Genomic DNA, 17,707 nt, shown 5'->3' with positions numbered 1-17,707 from the left:
TCTAGTATTATGAGTCAGGGCATCGCGGCAATTGAGGAAGGAAGAAGACCATGCTCACACTCGCCCTGGTCAGTTAAGAAGGAAGATTGAATAGTCATTTTGTGAAGAGCCCTGTTCTTGATTTGTTTGGTAGGCTACAAAGAAGGAAAGGCAGAGGGAACCCATGTGGTCAACCAGCAGGTCTCTTGAGAGTAAAAATGTCAAAGGATAATTAGATTGCACTGGGTTAATTTTAACTTTTTGGACTCTTTAAGGGATACAGTCTTATGCAGAGTTTGGAAAAAGGCGGGGAACATAATAAGAAGGGGTGATAGGCTGAAAGTTTCAGGGTGAAGCAGTTCCACATTAAGGTTCTCTTTTTCAGACTATAAAGCATCTCATGGAGGCAGAGAAGGTGAAGGGCTTCTGCCAGCTGGTGGTGGCGGCCAAGCTGAGGGAGGGCATTTCCCACCTCATCCAGTCCTGTGGCCTTGGAGGCATGAAGCACAACACGGTGGTGATGGGGTGGCCCAATGGCTGGCGCCAGAGTGAAGATGCTCGAGCGTGGAAGACTTTCATTGGTACCAGATGCTCTGCATTTTATCCTGAGGGCCCAAATCAGGGCTACCGTTAAATCGTTAAATCTCCGTTACCTTAACTTCACCCAGTAGCCTCTAAGGTAGAAGCCCGTGACATTGCTGCACCACAGTGCCATGAGGGCACTTAAGTAACTGCTAACATTAATATCCTTATTCTCCTCACCCCCTCCAGCCTTGTATGATGTTCATAAGGTATCTCTGTCAAGTATCATGCTAGGCATTATCTCTGAAAATTGCCGTCTTTTCATCTGTGATCTGCCACATTGACGTTCTCATGAGAATTGGAAGGATTGTCTTCCATCACAATCTACAGAATTCACATATCCCCTCAGAATACAGTGGTCAGAATATATCTAGTAAATCATGGTTCTGAATCTAATGCTGTTAGTCGGACCATGTAGAAAACAGCATGAAATATTAGAAACAGCTTCTTAGACTCCTAAAAGTGGTGGGGGGTGAGATTCAAAACCAAATACAAAAACTGTGGAGATGGCCCAAATATAAAGTCAAACAAGACAACTCACATGACCTATGCAATTATGATATGCTTTCTCAGTTTAATTAAAGTCATATTTGCTCAAAGACACAAAGGGAAGCTTAACATATATTTTTACAAGTTAAGTATTTCCATTAGTCTAAGTCAAGTTTAGTCCAGTAGGAGGCAAGCACGGAGGCTGCCCAAAGCTGATTGTTTGCTTAGATTACTTTGTGTAAGTTCAAACCTTTTAGGCAGCAAAATGCTCTGGGTCCGTGGTTCTTAGTTCTTGCTATACAGTAGATGCCCATGATCAACCCTAAGCGAATAAATTAGAATCTCTGGAGTGTGACCCAGGTGTCAATAGTATTCTTTAAGTGCTTCCAAGGTGATTCTTTGGTGAATCTAGGACAGAGGACCATCATGCTTTGAGGTGTGGAAACACACGTTATATTACTGACATTTTTTCTAAATCCAAAAGTAGTAACTGCACAATGCAGAACTAGGAAAAGCATAGGAAAGCAGAATTTTAAAAAGATTATGTGAAATCCCATTAGTCCTTTGTGTTTATTATTTTTCTATGAATATATATATGAAAGAGTAATATACAAAATTTTTGAAAAAAATATATTTTAGAATTAGAAGGTATCCTTAGAAGTCATCTAGTAGAAGTGTCTTTTTTACAGATGAAGAAATTAAGGCCGAGTTCCTAACTCAAAGCAACACAGGTCGGGATTAGAATCTAGATTTCCCTTGATTATTCTTGAAAAATATAATTTGTAAAACAAAACAAAACAAAACAAAACAAAAACCCAACTTGAATCCTCAATTGAATTTCAACTTGAAAACTCCATTTTTATAAAGGATCTATTATTTCTTATGATATTCTAATAATCTTGAAAAACAAGCAGAGCTTTTCAGGGAGTACCTTCATCTTTTTCCTGAAAAACTCTAGCATGCTTAAGGAAAGTTGTCTCACTGTATTCTATGGATCACTGACTGCATAGGAAGTTAATAGGTGTGATAAGGGGAAAAAAGGGGGGAGCTTCTCATTTAGGTGGAAGGGAAACAATTAAAGGAGATTCTACTGAATCATATCTCATTATTTTTTAAAAAGATTTTATTTATTTATTAATGAGAGAGAGAGAGAGAGAGGCGCAGAGACACAGAGGGAGAAGCAGGCTCCACGCAGGGAGCCCGACGTGGGACTCGATCCCGGGACTCCAGGATCATGCCCTGGGCTGAAGGCAGGTGCTAAACCACTGAGCCACCCAGAGATCCCCAGTTTTAATGTTCTACCAATTCCACTGGAAATCTCTAGGGTGTGTGTGCAGAATAGCATCTGAAGTTTTTCTCAAATGTGTTTGACTCTGGAATCCTTCCTCAATTCCGTTCCAGTGATCACCTGTCTTCATGTTCTCTGCAACACGTTTTAGCAAATAACACTATAAGGATTCCTAGGATAAAGGAATAAATGACCTGGACTAACATGAGGCCAAACCACCTTGATTGGGGTTACAGGTGAAAACATTTTTATAGCAAGTGGGGGAGTACTTTCAAAGGGAAGGAATATATGATTCGAATGACTGACAATGTTTTCAAAAGTGTTGCTTTACAATTTTTTAAAGATTAATTTTTTAAAATTTTTATTTATTTATGATAGTCACAGAGAGAGAGAGAGGCAGAGACACAGGCAGAGGGAGAAGCAGGCTCCATGCACCGGGAGGCCGACGTGGGATTCGATCCCGGGTCTCCAGGATCGCGCCCTGGGCCAAAGGCAGGCGCTAAACTGCTGCGCCACCCAGGGATCCCGCTTTACAATTTATTTAAGAAGCAGGACAATAGTTTGATCAAAAAAAATTTCATGGAAACCAATGATTGAATATATAACACCCTAACATGTATTCTCTTTGAGTTTTTACATTTTTTCACATAAATGTAATTATAGTATATTTACTTTCTATTAACTTGCTCATATTCACTAAACATTTATTCAATACATTATGTTCTAGGCAGTGGAATCCAAAATAATTGACATGTAGTTCCTAACTTAAAGGAATTTAGGGCATAGTGCAGCAAGAAGGGTAGATACGTGCTCAAGGGACGTCAACAAACACAAGTGCAATTTGGTAAGTGCTATTACATAGACTGTTCTGGGACAAAGAAGATTGCCCAATAGGGCCAAGACCCTTGTACAGTCTGACATCAGTCTCAAAGGTTCATTAGAGATAACAGATAAAGCCAGAAAAGTAGAAAGAAGCAGGAAAGCAATCCACAGGTCTGGTCTTCCTATGATCATATAAATACACATTTTAGAATGAACTGGAAGGGGAAAAGCCTTTTCCACCTTATTCAAACAGTCTGCCATGAACACAAAATATCTTTAAAAGGAGAAGACAAAATGGGGATGGAAATCTTGTGTCCCTAGATCACCATCATCTTCAAGGGTCCAAACTCTCTAATTGGCCCTTTTCAACCTCACCTCCCAACCAGACTCTCATAGCACTCTTCTTCCCTCACCCCAACCCTGACCATATCAGATAACTTGGAGTCAAAGGAATAAAAGTCTGAAAATACAGAACCATTTTCAAACCAATTTAAAAATAATATAAGGCTGGTGGAATGCAAATGGGTGCAAATGGATACTGCTAGAAGACATTTAAAATGAAAATTCCTTAAAAATTTGCAATCTTTGGGGATTCCTGGGTGGCTCGGCGGTTTAGACCTTGCCTTCGGCCCAGGGTGTGATCCTGGAGTCCTGGGATGGAGCCTGCTTCTCCCTCTGCCTGTGTCTCTGCCCCCTCTTTGTCTCTGTGGCTCTTGTGAAGAAATGAATAAAATCTTAAAAAAAAAAAACGTGCAATCTTTGATCCAGCAACTGCATTCTTAGGAATTTTAGTAAGAAAAGACATAGGGTTAATAAACACTGTTTGTTTATAAAAGGGGAAAAAAAACGGGAAACAAGTATCCATAACAGGTTATATTATTATATAGGTATAGAACTCAATACAAAAATCCAATAGCTAGTGTGCTTTTTTTTTTTTTTTAAGATTTTATTTGAAAGAGAGTAAGAGCTAGAGAGCATGGGTGGGGGGAGTGGGCAGAGGTAGAGGGAGAAGGGATAAGCTGTGTCCCCACTGAGCAGGGAGCCCGATGCAGGGCTCCAATCCAGGACCCCGGGATCATGATGGGAGCTGAAGGCGGATCCTAACCAAATGTGCCACCCAGGCGCTTCTTTAGAGTACTTTTTTAATCAAAAAAAAAAAAAAAAAAAGCATTCGTGGCAGGCACTCCTTTTACCCTCATAAGCCTTGCAAGTAGGTAATTTTTTTTAAAAAAAGATTTATTTATTCATGGGAGACACCGAGAGAGGCAGAGACACAGGCAGTAAGAGGAGAAGCAGGCTCCCTGCAGGGCGCACGATGCGGGCGGGCGGGCGGGCCTCATCCCGGGACCCCGGGGTCACGCCCCGAGCGGAAGGGAGGCGTTCGACCGCCGAGCCCCCCAGGCGTCCTAAAGCAGGTGGATTATCCAACTCCTACCTACGAAGAGGCTGAAGCCCTAAATATCTAACGTGTCCAGAGTCACACAAGTAAGTAAAGAGCCAGGATCCGAGGGAGGCCATCTGAATGTCAAGCCCATAAGCTGCCCACGTCCGCACTGCTCCCAGCTCTGGGGCAGCAAGGTCACAGAAGGATTCGCCTTGCGCGACGAGGGCACACAAGGCTGAGGACGGAGCTCAGCGGACACGCCGCCGACGAGGCCCGCCCGCCCCAGGGGATGTGGCCTCCTGAGGCGCTCCTGCCGGCCCTGACGCGAAGGGAAAGGAAGAGCAGCTAACCGAGGGGCTACAGTTCTACGGCACAAGTGTCCCTCGGGGTCTTTGTGATTCACAAGAAAAACGCATGCGTATCAGCAGCCTAACTCCAGAAGGAGACGCCCAACCGTCCGAACGTTAACGCTTTACTAGAGGAAGAACCGCCTTAACTGGCCGCCGGCAAGGCCGCCAGTGGCCCAAGGCCCGAGGCCCGCGTCAGCCTACAGACATTCGTTTGAAAGCCTCCCTTGCCCTCAAGCCCCCAGCCCCCAGGTGTAGCGTCAGCCACCCCCGGGAACCCAAGGGGGCTGCAGCCCTTCCTGCCCCCAGGTCCCGTCCCGGGCTTTAATGAAAGCACCATTTTGCACCAAAGACGTCTCCAGACTTCCTCCTCGGTCGTGGGCTGCGGACCGGACCCCACCCCACCCCACCCCACCCAGATTCCAAAACTTCATCAGCAGGACTGATGTGACTTGAATAACACAGACCCAACTCCCGGGACCTGGCAGGCGCTCGTTCGCCTCGGGAAGCCAGTCAAGAACCCGCTCCCGGTCGGAGGACCCCACGCGGATCCAGGCGTGAAGCCGAGGCCTGCGCCTCGTGTTTCCGGGGCGCGCAGGAACTCGAGAAGGCGAGCTCGGCTTTCACCCCTAGCGCAGGGGCAGGGCGCACCGCAGCCCGCCTCCCGCTCGCTCGCTCGCGTGCACGTCGGGGCTCCGGGGATACACCCCCAGGGCCGCGCGACCTGGGGAGCCGCGGCCGGCCGTCCTCCGCGGCGGGGCCCCCCGCCCCCGCGGAGGCCCCGCCCACTTCCAGACCGGAAGTGACGTCTATGCTAAGCGCCGGAAGCGGGCCGCGGGGAGACCCAGACGTAGCGGCGTCCGGGGCCGGGGCCGGGGCCAGGGCCTGGACCCCGCCGGGGAGTGAGGAGGTTCGCTGCTCCGGTAGGAGGCGGGTGCCATGACGGCCCAGGGGAGCCTGGTGGCCAACCGAGGCCGGCGTTTCAAGTGGGCCATTGAGCTGAGCGGGCCTGGAGGAGGCAGCAGGTGAGGAGCCGGGGCGGAGCTCGGTAACCCGAGCCTTCAACCAGAACGGTCGCCCGGGAACGGGACCTGACCCCAGGTCCAACCCTCCGAGAATGACGGGTGGCACAAAGACGGGCCCCGGGGAGCTTTCTAATCCTCCGAGGATCCTGATTTCACTCACTCGATAGGCAGACGTCTGACGAACCCACGAGACGGCGTGTTCTAATCTGGGCGGGTGTATTTTAGGGTCTTTGGAAAATTCCATGGTTAGTGGAGCGGGAACGTGGAATGTGAAGGGTGGGAGGCTGCAGCCTTAGTTTCTTGGTTTGGTTCCTTAGGAGCCGAAGTGACCGGGGCGGTGGCCAGGGAGACTCGCTGTACCCCGTCGGTTATTTGGACAAGCAAGTGCCGGATACCAGCGTGCAAGAGGCGGACCGCATTCTGGTGGAGAAGGTACAGAGGTACAGCTGTCACAGCCGTGCTCAGCCCGGCTCTGCCCTGCACGGCCCCCTCCCGTCCCAGGCAGCATATGAATATCCAACTGTAGGAGGCTTATCCCTAATATGGGTAGATAAACTGCTTGAGATTAACTTACAGTAGTACAAGCGCTTAATAATTGGAAAAATAAGATGTTTGAACGTATAACTAGGTTGAAAATTATTAGTGCCAGCGCGTAAGAGTTACTCTAGTTCCCTTACAACCACACAGCCAGTGTGTCAGGATATTCTTTTTGCTTTATGTTGAGACAGATGAAAAATTTGCTGTTTTTCACTGCTTCCTGTTTTAACTGTCATTCTGAGTGATTTCATCTCTTACCACTTTCCCGTTTGTTCTTCATTCCACTCTAGTCAGAATGGCCTCCTTGCTGCTCCTTGAAAATAGCGGGCAGGCTTCCATCTCTCTCGGACTGCTTGTACATGCTTTCCCTCTTCCTGGAACACTCTTCCCCCAGATACCTTTAGGACTTGCTCTGGCGTCTCCTTTAGATCGCTCGCATGTTACCTTCACAGTGAAACCCCATGGCACTACCTATCCTGCTTATCCTTTCCTCGTATTAGTTTATATGTTATACTTACTACCATGTAAGTGGTAAGGTCCATGAGAGTAGGTTTTGTCTCCCAAGCACCTAGAACAGGTGGCACTCTTTCCTCTTATCCTTAATATTGTTCAGTACTAAATGATCTTCATTTCATTAAATGCAGTGATTTTTTAGATGAAAATGACAGCTTTTCAGTGCTTTTCTCGATAAGTATATCATTTTTCATCTTGGTACATCAAATTGTAATATGAATTTTGATCTTTAAATTCCCAGATAAATGATCTTTTATGTAAGTGACACACCAGGGAACTGCTTAACTATGGCCATCTATTAACATAAGCTGAAAGGGATAGTAATATATTCTTCTGTTGCTAGATTTAATATTTTGCTTCGTAAGATTTTTTGCATTTAGGTTCAGGAGTGATGACGATCTATGAACTATTTTAATAATGTCTGTATCAGGTTTTAGTATTTGTAGGGCTCAATGTAATGAGTTATGTAGAATGTTTTTTATTTTCTTTAAGAGTTTATATAAGATTGGCTTTATTTTTTCCCTAAATGTTTAGAATTTGCCAAGATAAACCATCTGGGCTTAATTACAATCAGTTTCTTAAACAATTTTCAATTTACTATGCCATGTATTTCTTCTAGGAATTTATCCATTTCCCCAGATTTGTAATATGGTCACTTTAGTACACTGCAAGAACTATATAGATGTCCCTCTTTTATTCTCACTGTTGAATCTCTCTTCTTCTTCCTTCACTGGCTCACTAGTATTTTTATTAATCTTAAAAAAAAAAGCCCTTGTTGATTTACAGAACAATTCATTAATTCCTTTTTTCATTTTTATTTCATTTCCTTGGGTTTAATCTATTCCTTTTTATAATTTCTTGAAATAAATGCTGGCAGTGTCATGGATGGACCTAGAGAGTAGCATATGATTTTCGTTCATAAATGAAATTTAAATAACAAATGAGCAAAGGGGGAAAAAAAGGAAGAGAAGGGCAAACCAAGAACACGACTCTTAATGATAGGGAATGGATGGTCACCAGAGGGGAGGTGGGAAGGGGGATGGGTGAAACAGATGGTGGGGATTAAGGAGGGCACTTGTGATGAGCACCAGGTGATGTAAGGAAATGTTGAATCACTATATTGTACACCTGAAACTAATATTACACCGTGTGTTAGCTGGAATTTAAAGAAAAACTTTTAAAAAACTGCAAAATAGGGATCCCTGGGTGGCGCAGCGGTTTGGCGCCTGCCTTTGGCCCAGGGCGCGATCCTGGAGACCCGGGATCGAATCCCACATCGGGCTCCCGGTGCATGGAGCCTGCTTCTCCCTCTGCCTGTGTCTCTGCCTCTCTCTCTCTCTCTGTGACTATCATAAATAAAAAAAAAAATTAAAAAAAAAAACAACTGCAAAATAGATGCTTATTTGTAGTCTTACAATTTTTCAGTGCCTTGTGTCCCCCAGGTGTTAATATGTGGCATTTTTGTTACCGTTAACAATATTTGTTTTCCTTTTAATTTCTTCTTTGATTTGTGGTTTAGACGTTAATTCCAAGGTGTAAGGAATTTTCAGTTTCCTTTTTGTTGCCGATTTCTAGCTTAATTGCATCATAAGCAAAGAACTTGCTTTGTACTGTTTGGGTTGAGAGTCGACATGTTCAAGGCTCAGCAAGCAGTCAGCTTTTGTAAATGTCCCATGTGTGTTTGAAAAGAATGCGAATTCTCTAAATGTTGGGTGCAATGTCCTGTATATATCAGGTTAAGTTTGTTTATAATATTGTTCAGGTCTTCTGAATCTTGTCAGTTTGTTATTTCACTGATTGAGGTATGCTAATCTCCCACTCTATGGATTTACCTCATTCTTCAGTAGTAGGTGGGGCAATGAGAGATGCAGAAGTATAAGAACAAAAGTAGGCAAGTCTGGTGTTTTTTAGCCAGATCATGGGGAAAAATGCCACCTGGAAAGAAAACCAGTGGGGGAAAAACATAACGAATGGTGAGGATGCCTTAGCTTTAGTAGAAGAGCAAGTTTCCTATGGCAACATGGAGAAGGGCAGACAGAGGTGCTAGAATGGAGGAGTCTGCTTAGTCAGAAGTACAGAATTACTTACTGCGTTCATTTGAATGCTGGTGATCCGACAAAATGGGGGACTGAGGATAGAATCATAGGTTAACACTGTGTTTGTTTTAGCGCTGCTGGGATATCGCCTTGGGGCCCCTCAAACAGATTCCCATGAACCTCTTCATCATGTACATGGCAGGCAATACTATCTCCATCTTCCCTACTATGATGGTGTGTATGATGGCTTGGCGGCCCATTCAGGCACTTATGGCCATTTCAGCCAGTAAGTATTCTTGATACAGCAACCATTCCGTTAGTTTTAAGAATTAAAGACAAATTCTCAGTGAAACCATGAAAGTCTCTTAGCTGGTTGCCAGGGGGAGGGTGTGCAGGGTGGTGATGGTAGAGGTGGGGGCCTGGAGGAGGGAAATGGAGCTTATGTTTTTTTGTTCACTTTTAGTGGTCCTATTTGCTTAGTTTTGGGTTGCTCCATGTTATTTTAAAATACGGCCTGATGCATGTGGGGAAAAAAAAAGTCATTTTGGTTTTGACACTTTTTTATTACCTCAATAGCTTTCAAGATGCTAGAAAGTTCAAGCCAGAAGTTTCTTCAGGGTTTGGTGTATCTCATTGGAAACCTCATGGGTTTGGCATTGGCTGTTTATAAGTGCCAGTCAATGGGACTGCTGCCTACACATGCATCAGACTGGTTAGCCTTCATTGAGCCCCCTGAGGTAAGGCAAAAGAAAAGTTAAATTTTGGGGAGTTGTAAATAGCTAATCCATTGGATGGTGAGGGATTTGAGGTATCGGAGCTTATTTCTTTATAAAGATCCCTTGGGAATTTGGAAGTTGTTATTTTAAGGATAAAGCGAAATACAGCCCGTGATTAGATAAAGTATGTGATGAGTTAGTTCAACACCCATTCACCAATCACCTACTTACCTTTTCTTGTTTCAGAGGATGGAGTTCAGTGGTGGAGGACTGCTTCTGTGAACCTGAGAAAGAAGCACCTGCTGCCTATGTAGGCTCTTTCCCAGCACACTAACTCTCAGTGTTAGCACTTATGCTGAAGAGAACCCAAAGCTCTCTTTACTCCTTGGTGAGGAGACCAATCCCAGAAAGACAACATATGTTATCACTGCAAACACAAAGAAACTATATCACAGCCCTTGACTGAAAATAATGTAGAAAACTTTATTTATGTTTCCAGTACAGAGCAAAACAACAAATAAAACTGTAACTCTATGTAAACAAAAGAATGGTTGCTGCTAAATCAAGAACCACAGCAGCATCTCCTTTCAATAAATTAAATGGTTGAGAACAATGCTTAAAGAAAAGTTGCACAAGTTTCCCTTAAATCTATTTTCCTTATTTCACCTCTATATTATTTCACCTCTATTTAACACAACCTGGGAACATAAAAATTCTGTTGGAGACACTTGTGGAAGATGTGAGAAACTAATGTTGGATTCAGATTATACATGATGAAAAAAACCAGACAAAAAGAGCACATAAATATGCTTACAGTATAATTGCTACTTTAATATCCACAATAATGGATTTTTAACACATTTAGGGGGAGTGAGGATTGGTGCGCTAGTTGGGGCCACAGGAATCTGAGGCAAAGGAAGATACACAGGAGTGATCTTTCCCCTGCCAAGAGGAACTGGGCACCTGTCAAGCAGATGCTGCAATTCACACTTCAGCTTTTAAGATAGCTTTAGAAGGCAGAGGGCCAGCAACTGGAGAATGTACATTGTTATAACCTGCCCTGGTAAATCATACTAAGACTTAAAAGCTGGCTTTTAGTCAAGAGGCAGGAAGAGGTCTTTCCTTTCTCTTCCTTCTTGAAACACAAAAGCCCCTTCCCCTAAGGTGCATTCTCTCTTATCAAGTTTTCAGTATTGCTTTATTTGCAGTGATTAGAAGAGACAAGACACTTCACAAACAACATAAGCAACACAGGGACATGAAATGCTCTAGACAGAGATGAGTTTAAATCTGGCCTAATAACCATTTTCCCAAGTAATGGTGATTTTATGTTTTAGAGGCTAAAGCAGTGGCTATATTAATAGCTCTATCCCTTTAAAAGGGATATTAACAACTCCCTTATCCCTTTAAAAAGATTCTTATAGAGCTCCAACCACAAAAAGCTCTTTTAAAACTAACATTGTTCTGCCCATATTTTTTCTATATGGAAAAAAATACATATGCATCAACCACTTTGGTGAGAGGAAGTATATAAATGTAGAGGAATTCCTGGGCAGGCTGACCTTTAAAACACGAGGGCTTCAATATCTTGGGTCCTAGGGTACCTGTCCCACTACCGTGGACTCAACTAAACAATAGAGTATTACAGTGGAAGCTGTAAACAATGCCTCTACCCTCTACAGTGAGGAGCAAGAAAAACTTGTGTCTGCTTTGCTACCTTGACTAGGTCTTGAGGTTGGAAAAAAAAGAACAAAGGAAACAAAATACTCAATTTCTAAGCCATACTGAAGGGTTTTCTCCTCTGTCCATAAGGTTCAAATGAATAATCTGCTGATACCTAGGTTTGCTTATTCCATATCCAATAGGATATGGAAAAAAGAGTGGCACTATTTATCATTAATAAAGTGATAAAAGTGATCATGAATACAGGCAAAATAGTTTCTCTAAATACTTGTCCTATAAAAGAAATGAACATTTCACATATTTTCAGTTACCAATCGAAGCAGTTTCCCTATGCTTGAAAGCCTGGTGTGTTATGACCAGTAAATGAAGACAACCAGTGAATGTTTTACGACCAGCAAATAAAAAGCTAAGCTTGCACAAGTATTTCCTTGACACGCTGAGAGCTTTCTGAAAGCAAATGGAATAGCAGAGGACTGCTGGCTTGGATAATCTTAGTTCAGAGCCAAGTTCCTGCAGTCCCAATGAAGAATAAAATTGAAAAAAGAAAAATGCTCAGACTCTGGGTATTTAGGTGAGCTGAGGGCCTTATGTCTTTGCTATGGCTTTGGAAATGAGTCCACAGTTTCTTAGTGAAAAAGAAGTTTCTTGACAGGCCAGTGCCAATCCTGTGCCACTTCAGGGAGGCAGGCAGGGAGAGTAGCAGCAGCTCAATCTTTGGCACTATGGAAGGAGTATGGCTCTAGAACTTCAAATTCCATTGCTAGATTCCCCCTTTAAAACACAGTCCCACGCTTTCAGGGATTTCAGTGAGTCTTCTAGCTAGTCTTTATTCCTAGGATTCTGGACCTGTCTACTAACCCAGAGGGCAAAAAAGAAAGGAGAGGAGAAACTACTGGTCAAGGTGCATCGTCACCTAGATGTCCTAGGTAACAGCTTGTATGTACTGCCCACGATGCACAGGCAACCAAAGACTTTCAGTAGATCTTAATAGCTACCTTTTGGAGTTAACTTTAATTTGGCCATTTGAAAACCTGAAAGATATCCTTTTTACTCCACCTTTAAAAGACAATTTCCAGGATAACAATGCTTGTATTACAATGTTAACCATGGAATGGATTTTGAGAACCAGCTGACATGTAGACCAACACAATCTGTCCTTGAAACTGGTATTTTGGGGGAATCTTGTTTTGAAGGAAGAATTAGAGGCTGCAGCCATGTTTCAGTGTTTGTATATTAGTACTCTAATATAAAACAGAGTCCTTGAGAGGAGTGGATACATCAAAGAAAATGAGCTAAAAAAGGTTTTCATCTTGGTTTGCCACAGGATATCCCACAACGATGTTAGGTCCCCACATACTTAGCCATGTAGTCTGTATTACGATGAGTTGTGTCTCTTTTACCCTCATGGTGTCATCACTGAATTGTGACTTTGGAGATGCCCCTTTAATATAGGACATGTACTTGCTTTTTGTCTTCAGCTGAATTTCTAGCATCCCTTTTGCCAATTCATTTTAATAGTTTAGCTTGTTAATTCTAATTTGTCTTCAGCTAGGCCAGACATGGCTTTCAGGACTTGACCAGTGTTCTGAAGTTGAGGAAATACCTGCTGTTCCTGTCAGGACTGGAGATTGTATGGTAGCAAAGAGCAGAACGACGTGTACTTTTCTGCACAAGTACTTGAGGCTCAGCCTGTCAAGAAATTCAATGTGCTGTGTATAGAACCCCAGCTTCTACTGGATGGAAGTGGTAGTAAGGAGCTGGCTTCCTATGCAGAAACCTTTTATAAAGGGGAGGACTTTTAGAAAGGCAGAGTCTTCAGGAGTAGATTAGGAATAAATGGTGATCACTTCACTGCCACCACCTCGGACGAGGAGGACTCGCTCTAGTCCCTCGGTGAGCACTTCTAGGAACTCCATGTCTTCAGAATTTGTCAAGGAGAAGAGCACACTTTACAGCCTGACGTCATGAGAATCGGGGTTTGTCTGACTACAACGCTGCAAAGTTAACATGCTTGTCTTAATTATTACCTGCTCAGAATGGGAGAAGTCTGAACTCTGGATTCGGTTAACCCCTATGAACTAATCCAGGGATCTAGTTCTTTTGCGTATATAATACAAGACCTTCATTTGTTAGATTTTTGTTCTAAATGTTATTTTACAAATGAGGGAACTCACAAGTAATGTGTGTGTACAACACAGTAAAATAAGCCAAAAGAGAAAAGCCACACAGGGCAGCTCCTAAGACTGCTAGAGAACCCAAGTAATTTCTAAGGGAGCTGCTCAAATCAGTTTTCTCTGCCAGTTCTTTTTCTTCCTTAATCTCTTTTCCTTAATGGTACTGATGGGAGAGGGCTAGTCTACACCACTGCATTTCTGAAGGGGGCCCATAAAAAAAATGAGGTGTGATGAGGGTATGAGGAAAAACCCTTATCTTTTTCCCCTCTGAGAAGATTTCACTTAAACTGCTTCTCCCCTAACTACATCCACAAGAAAGGCTTTGCGAAGTGGGTGAAGCCTGAAAAGGAAAAAGGATGTGGGTCTTGTGTCTCTAGGACTGTTTCAGAAAGGGTTCTGTACTGTGAATGTTAGCAATCATGTTGCAGAGTTACCACCTCAAGAGTCTATGGACACCCAACTCCCCCAGAGGGGCTCAATCTCATTGCTGTGTAAGAATCCTTGCCTAAGGCTTTCAACAGCCTTCCCTTCTCAAGAATGAATGTGGGCACAGACAGTGATGTTAAGGCTACTCAGTGGTCGCATCTCAGAACCACTAACGACTTCCCTACTGGTAGCTCCACTCTTGGAAAGGATACAGTTTTCATCACCCTCAGGGTTTCGGGGTGGCCCTGGCATATTCAACAAAACCAGCTTTGCTTCATGGGACTTGTTAACTATGACCTCATTGAGTTTCACTGCTGTATGCATCCGCCTCACGTTGGATTGGTCCCTGGATGGGTAGAAGGGAGAAACAGAGGTGGTTAAGGCAAAGTGAAAGCTAGACACACAGTCAACTTTAAACACCATGAAATACAGAGCTTTTTTACTTTGGTTATGAATAATGTAATGAACAAATGTTTTCCTTATGCTAATATCCTGGATTTTCTCATTCTACATTTGCTTCTTTTATGCCAGGAACACAGTATGGTGAGAAAGAAGGCTGGTTAGCTTATGTACAAGACTAACTGGTAGCTGACAGGCACAGGCAAATAACAAAGAGGCTGGATCTGGGGTGATGTGAAGAACGGACTTCATCCTGTGTATCCAGGCAGAGTTACATATGTGCCACTCTGACTAGGATACCATGTTATGTGATAAGCTTGTGAGCTGCAAAACTTACGGACGCATGTTAAGCAGGTCCTGGAATCCTTCCATTGACTTAGCCTTTTGTCCCCGGGATGCCATGTACTTGTCTTTTGTCCAAGTCATGTGCACCTTTTCCTGATAGGTTTCTGTCTCTTCATCCTCATCAGAGCCAATGCTGGTCAATCGCAGCATTGAGTTCCGGTCTTTCACCAACTGTGCCTGAGGAGAGCCCAACACAGCTATGAGAGCTATAGATACCCAACTTCCTCTCATGCTTCAGCTTCAGTTATTTTCAAATAATGTGGTTATAGTAGAAGAACTGATAAAGTGAGAAGGGAAGAATGTGCCATTCTAGGAAAACAATATAGTATCATCCCTTTCAGTGAAGACTTCACAGGGCCAAGATTCCATGAAAACAGGAGGCTCTCACCTCTCTGTCCCGCTCTGTTTTGGATAGTCGCATGTGCCGGAGCATCTGGGACCTTTGCTCCATCATCAGAGTGCGCTCGTAAGTATAAGCTGATATGTCACTGTCATGCTGCCATAGATAACACCAAGAATGGGCAATAAGCACAAAGAAGAAAGAAGGACGAACCATACACTTCCATTTCCACTCATTAAATTAAGCCAGAGAAAGTATCACAATATCAAGCTAAGTTCACCCCTCACTTTGTTCAGTCACTGAGCTATAAGATATTATGGACTGTAGATTAAATCTAGAAGCCCCGAGAGTCTTTTCCAAAATCTACCAATTGGATATATGCTTCCTTGAAATGAAACACATATATATTTTTTAATACTGCCAGTTTATTAAAAAAGCTACGTTACTTTAACATGCACATATGAATTAAAACTTAATAAAACTATATTTAAGCAGACATGATTCTGAGAGAAATATAAAGGCTGTGTAACAAGAAAGCAAAAATAAAAATACACCACACATACATATTCTACTTATCTACTCAATATATTCGGGTTTTGTTGGAAATAAGGGATTAATTCACATTTGCAGGTGAATATTTCCCCAATCCAGAACAAGTTCTAGGAAGACAGGGTAGGAAATGAAGTAAGGATGGTTTGTTTGATCTCAAACTCAGCTTTCTCACCATCTCCACCACCTCCACCTCGGCCTCAATGCGAAGGTGGTAGAGGAAGGTAGCCAGGTCCTTCTTCATCTGAATACTGTTATCTTCTAGCTGTGCTACTGTGAAGATCCGTATGCTGCATTTTCGCCACACCTGAGACAGTACCATACATACGTGGAAAGTTAGAGGCAAGAAGGCAAAACAAGACTTGTTCCTAAAACATAAGTCATCTTTTGCCTTGGAAACCTTGCTATAGTATCAGGATATTTGTTCTTAGCTTCTTACCTGCTGCTGTATTGTACAAGGGCAAACACTTGACTAAGAAACACATTAAAAAGAGCTTTAAGAAGCTCTTAATTTCCTAACAAGAAGAAAATTGGCAAAAGATATGAGATACATTAAGAGGGTGCTGTATTTAGAGAGCATGTTGATGGCCCCACGCAGACTCTAATAGTCACTATTTTAAATTTCAGTTTAGTCTTACCAAAGGATGAGTGTATGTGTGTATGTGTGTGTGTGTGTGTGTGTGTATATATATATCATATATATATGATACACACCAGAACCTAGGATTCTAGTATTTGAAGGCTTTGGTCATTTTTGGTTTTTTTTTTTTTTTTTTTTAATGGACGTGTTCACTTTGTTAATGTTTTTCCAAGAGCTCCTATGAAACTTTATTAATTTGTTGAATCTCACTTGGAGATAGGTAGGTAACCACTAGAAAGAAAACTTCTAAGATTGGAACTAGGATCATGGGGAACTTAGAAAAATCCCCAATTCTTCTATGCCCCAACACTGTAGAATCAAAGAGGAAGGAGGATCTGTCTAGTGAACCAGGACAAATATTAAAGGAGAAAGACTTTTTTCAAAAGGTGTCTGAAATACCTTATGCTGTTTCAGTAGGAACGGTAATAACATGAGCATGCCCCCATCATGCACGATCCACCACACATCAATGTTGCCCTCAGAAAACTGCTCCACATTGCTGGGAAAGAAGGAGATGTTTTTAGCCACCAGCAGGGCCAGGTGGGCAGCAGTCGTCACTCGAACTGTGCCTGGGGAGAACAGAGATCGGGAGAGACAGGGAAGACTCCTTAGGCTTGCCTTGCTCCTCACCACATCAGGAAAGCAAGATAACACCCCCCACCCCCTTTTTAACATCTCTGTAAGAAGGTATTCTGTTTACACAGTGGGTTTATATGCCTTATCAGGTGGCAGCCATCATTAAGAAGAATCCGACTAACAGCAACAGCATTAGATTCAGAACCATGATTTACTAGATATATTCTGACCACTGTATTCTGAGGGGATATGTGAATTCTGTAGATTGTGATGGAAGACAATCCTTCCAATTCTCATGAGAACGTCAATGTGGCAGATCACAGATGAAAAGACGGCAATTTTCAGAGATAATGCCTAGCATGATACTTGACAGAGATACCTTATGAACATCATACAAGGCTGGAGGGGGTGAGGAGAATAAGGATATTAATGTTAGCAGTTACTTAAGTGCCCTCATGGCACTGTGGTGCAGCAATGTCACGGGCTTCTACCTTAGAGGCTACTGGGTGAAGTTAAGGTAACGGAGATTTAACGATTTAACGGTAGCCCTGATTTGGGCCCTCAGGATAAAATGCAGAGCATCTGGTACCAATGAAAGTCTTCCACGCTCGAGCATCTTCACTCTGGCGCCAGCCATTGGGCCACCCCATCACCACCGTGTTGTGCTTCATGCCTCCAAGGCCACAGGACTGGATGAGGTGGGAAATGCCCTCCCTCAGCTTGGCCGCCACCACCAGCTGGCAGAAGCCCTTCACCTTCTCTGCCTCCATGAGATGCTTTATAGTCTGAAAAAGAGAACCTTAATGTGGAACTGCTTCACCCTGAAACTTTCAGCCTATCACCCCTCCTTATTATGT

At 43.2% G+C, this 17,707-nt stretch overlaps 3 protein-coding genes across 8 annotated transcripts in view; 1 reads left to right on the top strand and 2 right to left on the bottom strand.

Annotated features, from left to right (window-relative positions):
* The window catches only part of KATNBL1 (katanin regulatory subunit B1 like 1), a 62,105-nt gene extending 56,453 nt beyond the window's left edge, over positions 1 to 5,652 (bottom strand). Inside the window, exon 1 of the mRNA XM_072808649.1 lies at positions 5,359 to 5,652. The gene's annotated coding sequence lies outside the window, so the exon portion shown is untranslated. The remainder of the gene's footprint in view (positions 1 to 5,358) is intronic.
* Positions 5,653 to 5,700: 48 nt separating this feature from the next.
* On the top strand, positions 5,701 to 10,344 carry EMC4 (ER membrane protein complex subunit 4). Of its 2 annotated transcripts, none has more exons than XM_072808651.1 (5): positions 5,701 to 5,916; positions 6,234 to 6,348; positions 9,135 to 9,288; positions 9,579 to 9,739; positions 9,965 to 10,344. In XM_072808651.1, the coding sequence occupies exons 1-5, from the start codon at positions 5,831 to 5,833 to the stop codon at positions 9,998 to 10,000; spliced, it is 552 nt and encodes a 183-aa protein (XP_072664752.1). In that variant the 5' UTR covers positions 5,701 to 5,830; the 3' UTR covers positions 10,001 to 10,344. The 2 variants fall into 2 exon arrangements, with proteins under 2 accessions (XP_072664752.1, XP_072664753.1); XM_072808652.1 differs by having other exon boundaries at positions 5,706 to 5,916; positions 6,234 to 6,356.
* Positions 10,177 to 17,707, bottom strand: part of SLC12A6 (solute carrier family 12 member 6) — an 88,006-nt gene continuing 80,475 nt past the window's right edge. For all 5 annotated transcript variants that reach the window (XM_072808642.1, XM_072808644.1, XM_072808643.1 and 2 more), the window contains 7 exons: positions 17,440 to 17,635; positions 16,674 to 16,843; positions 15,810 to 15,941; positions 15,134 to 15,241; positions 14,738 to 14,922; positions 14,214 to 14,347; positions 10,177 to 13,319 (listed from right to left, as the gene is read on the bottom strand). In XM_072808642.1, the coding sequence (XP_072664743.1) occupies positions 13,228 to 13,319; positions 14,214 to 14,347; positions 14,738 to 14,922; positions 15,134 to 15,241; positions 15,810 to 15,941; positions 16,674 to 16,843; positions 17,440 to 17,635 (1,017 nt within the window). In that variant the 3' untranslated portion in view covers positions 10,177 to 13,227. The remainder of the gene's footprint in view (positions 13,320 to 14,213; positions 14,348 to 14,737; positions 14,923 to 15,133; positions 15,242 to 15,809; positions 15,942 to 16,673; positions 16,844 to 17,439; positions 17,636 to 17,707) is intronic.

This window comes from Canis lupus, chromosome 32 (assembly GCF_048164855.1).
Source record: "Canis lupus baileyi chromosome 32, mCanLup2.hap1, whole genome shotgun sequence".
NCBI lineage: Eukaryota > Metazoa > Chordata > Mammalia > Carnivora > Canidae > Canis > Canis lupus.
Note: the sequence above shows the minus strand (reverse complement) of the source record. Positions and strands in the feature narration are given on the sequence as shown.

Bases quoted from the DNA above. Each gene is read 5' to 3' on its own strand.
- EMC4 (XM_072808651.1), top strand. From the start codon at position 5,831: ATGACGGCCCAGGGGAGCCTGGTGGCCAACCGAGGCCGGCGTTTCAAG. The intron at 5,917-6,233 runs GTGAGGAGCCGG...TTGGTTCCTTAG, and splicing joins GGGCCTGGAGGAGGCAGCAG to GAGCCGAAGTGACCGGGGCG. The intron at 6,349-9,134 runs GTACAGAGGTAC...TGTTTGTTTTAG, and splicing joins ACCGCATTCTGGTGGAGAAG to CGCTGCTGGGATATCGCCTT.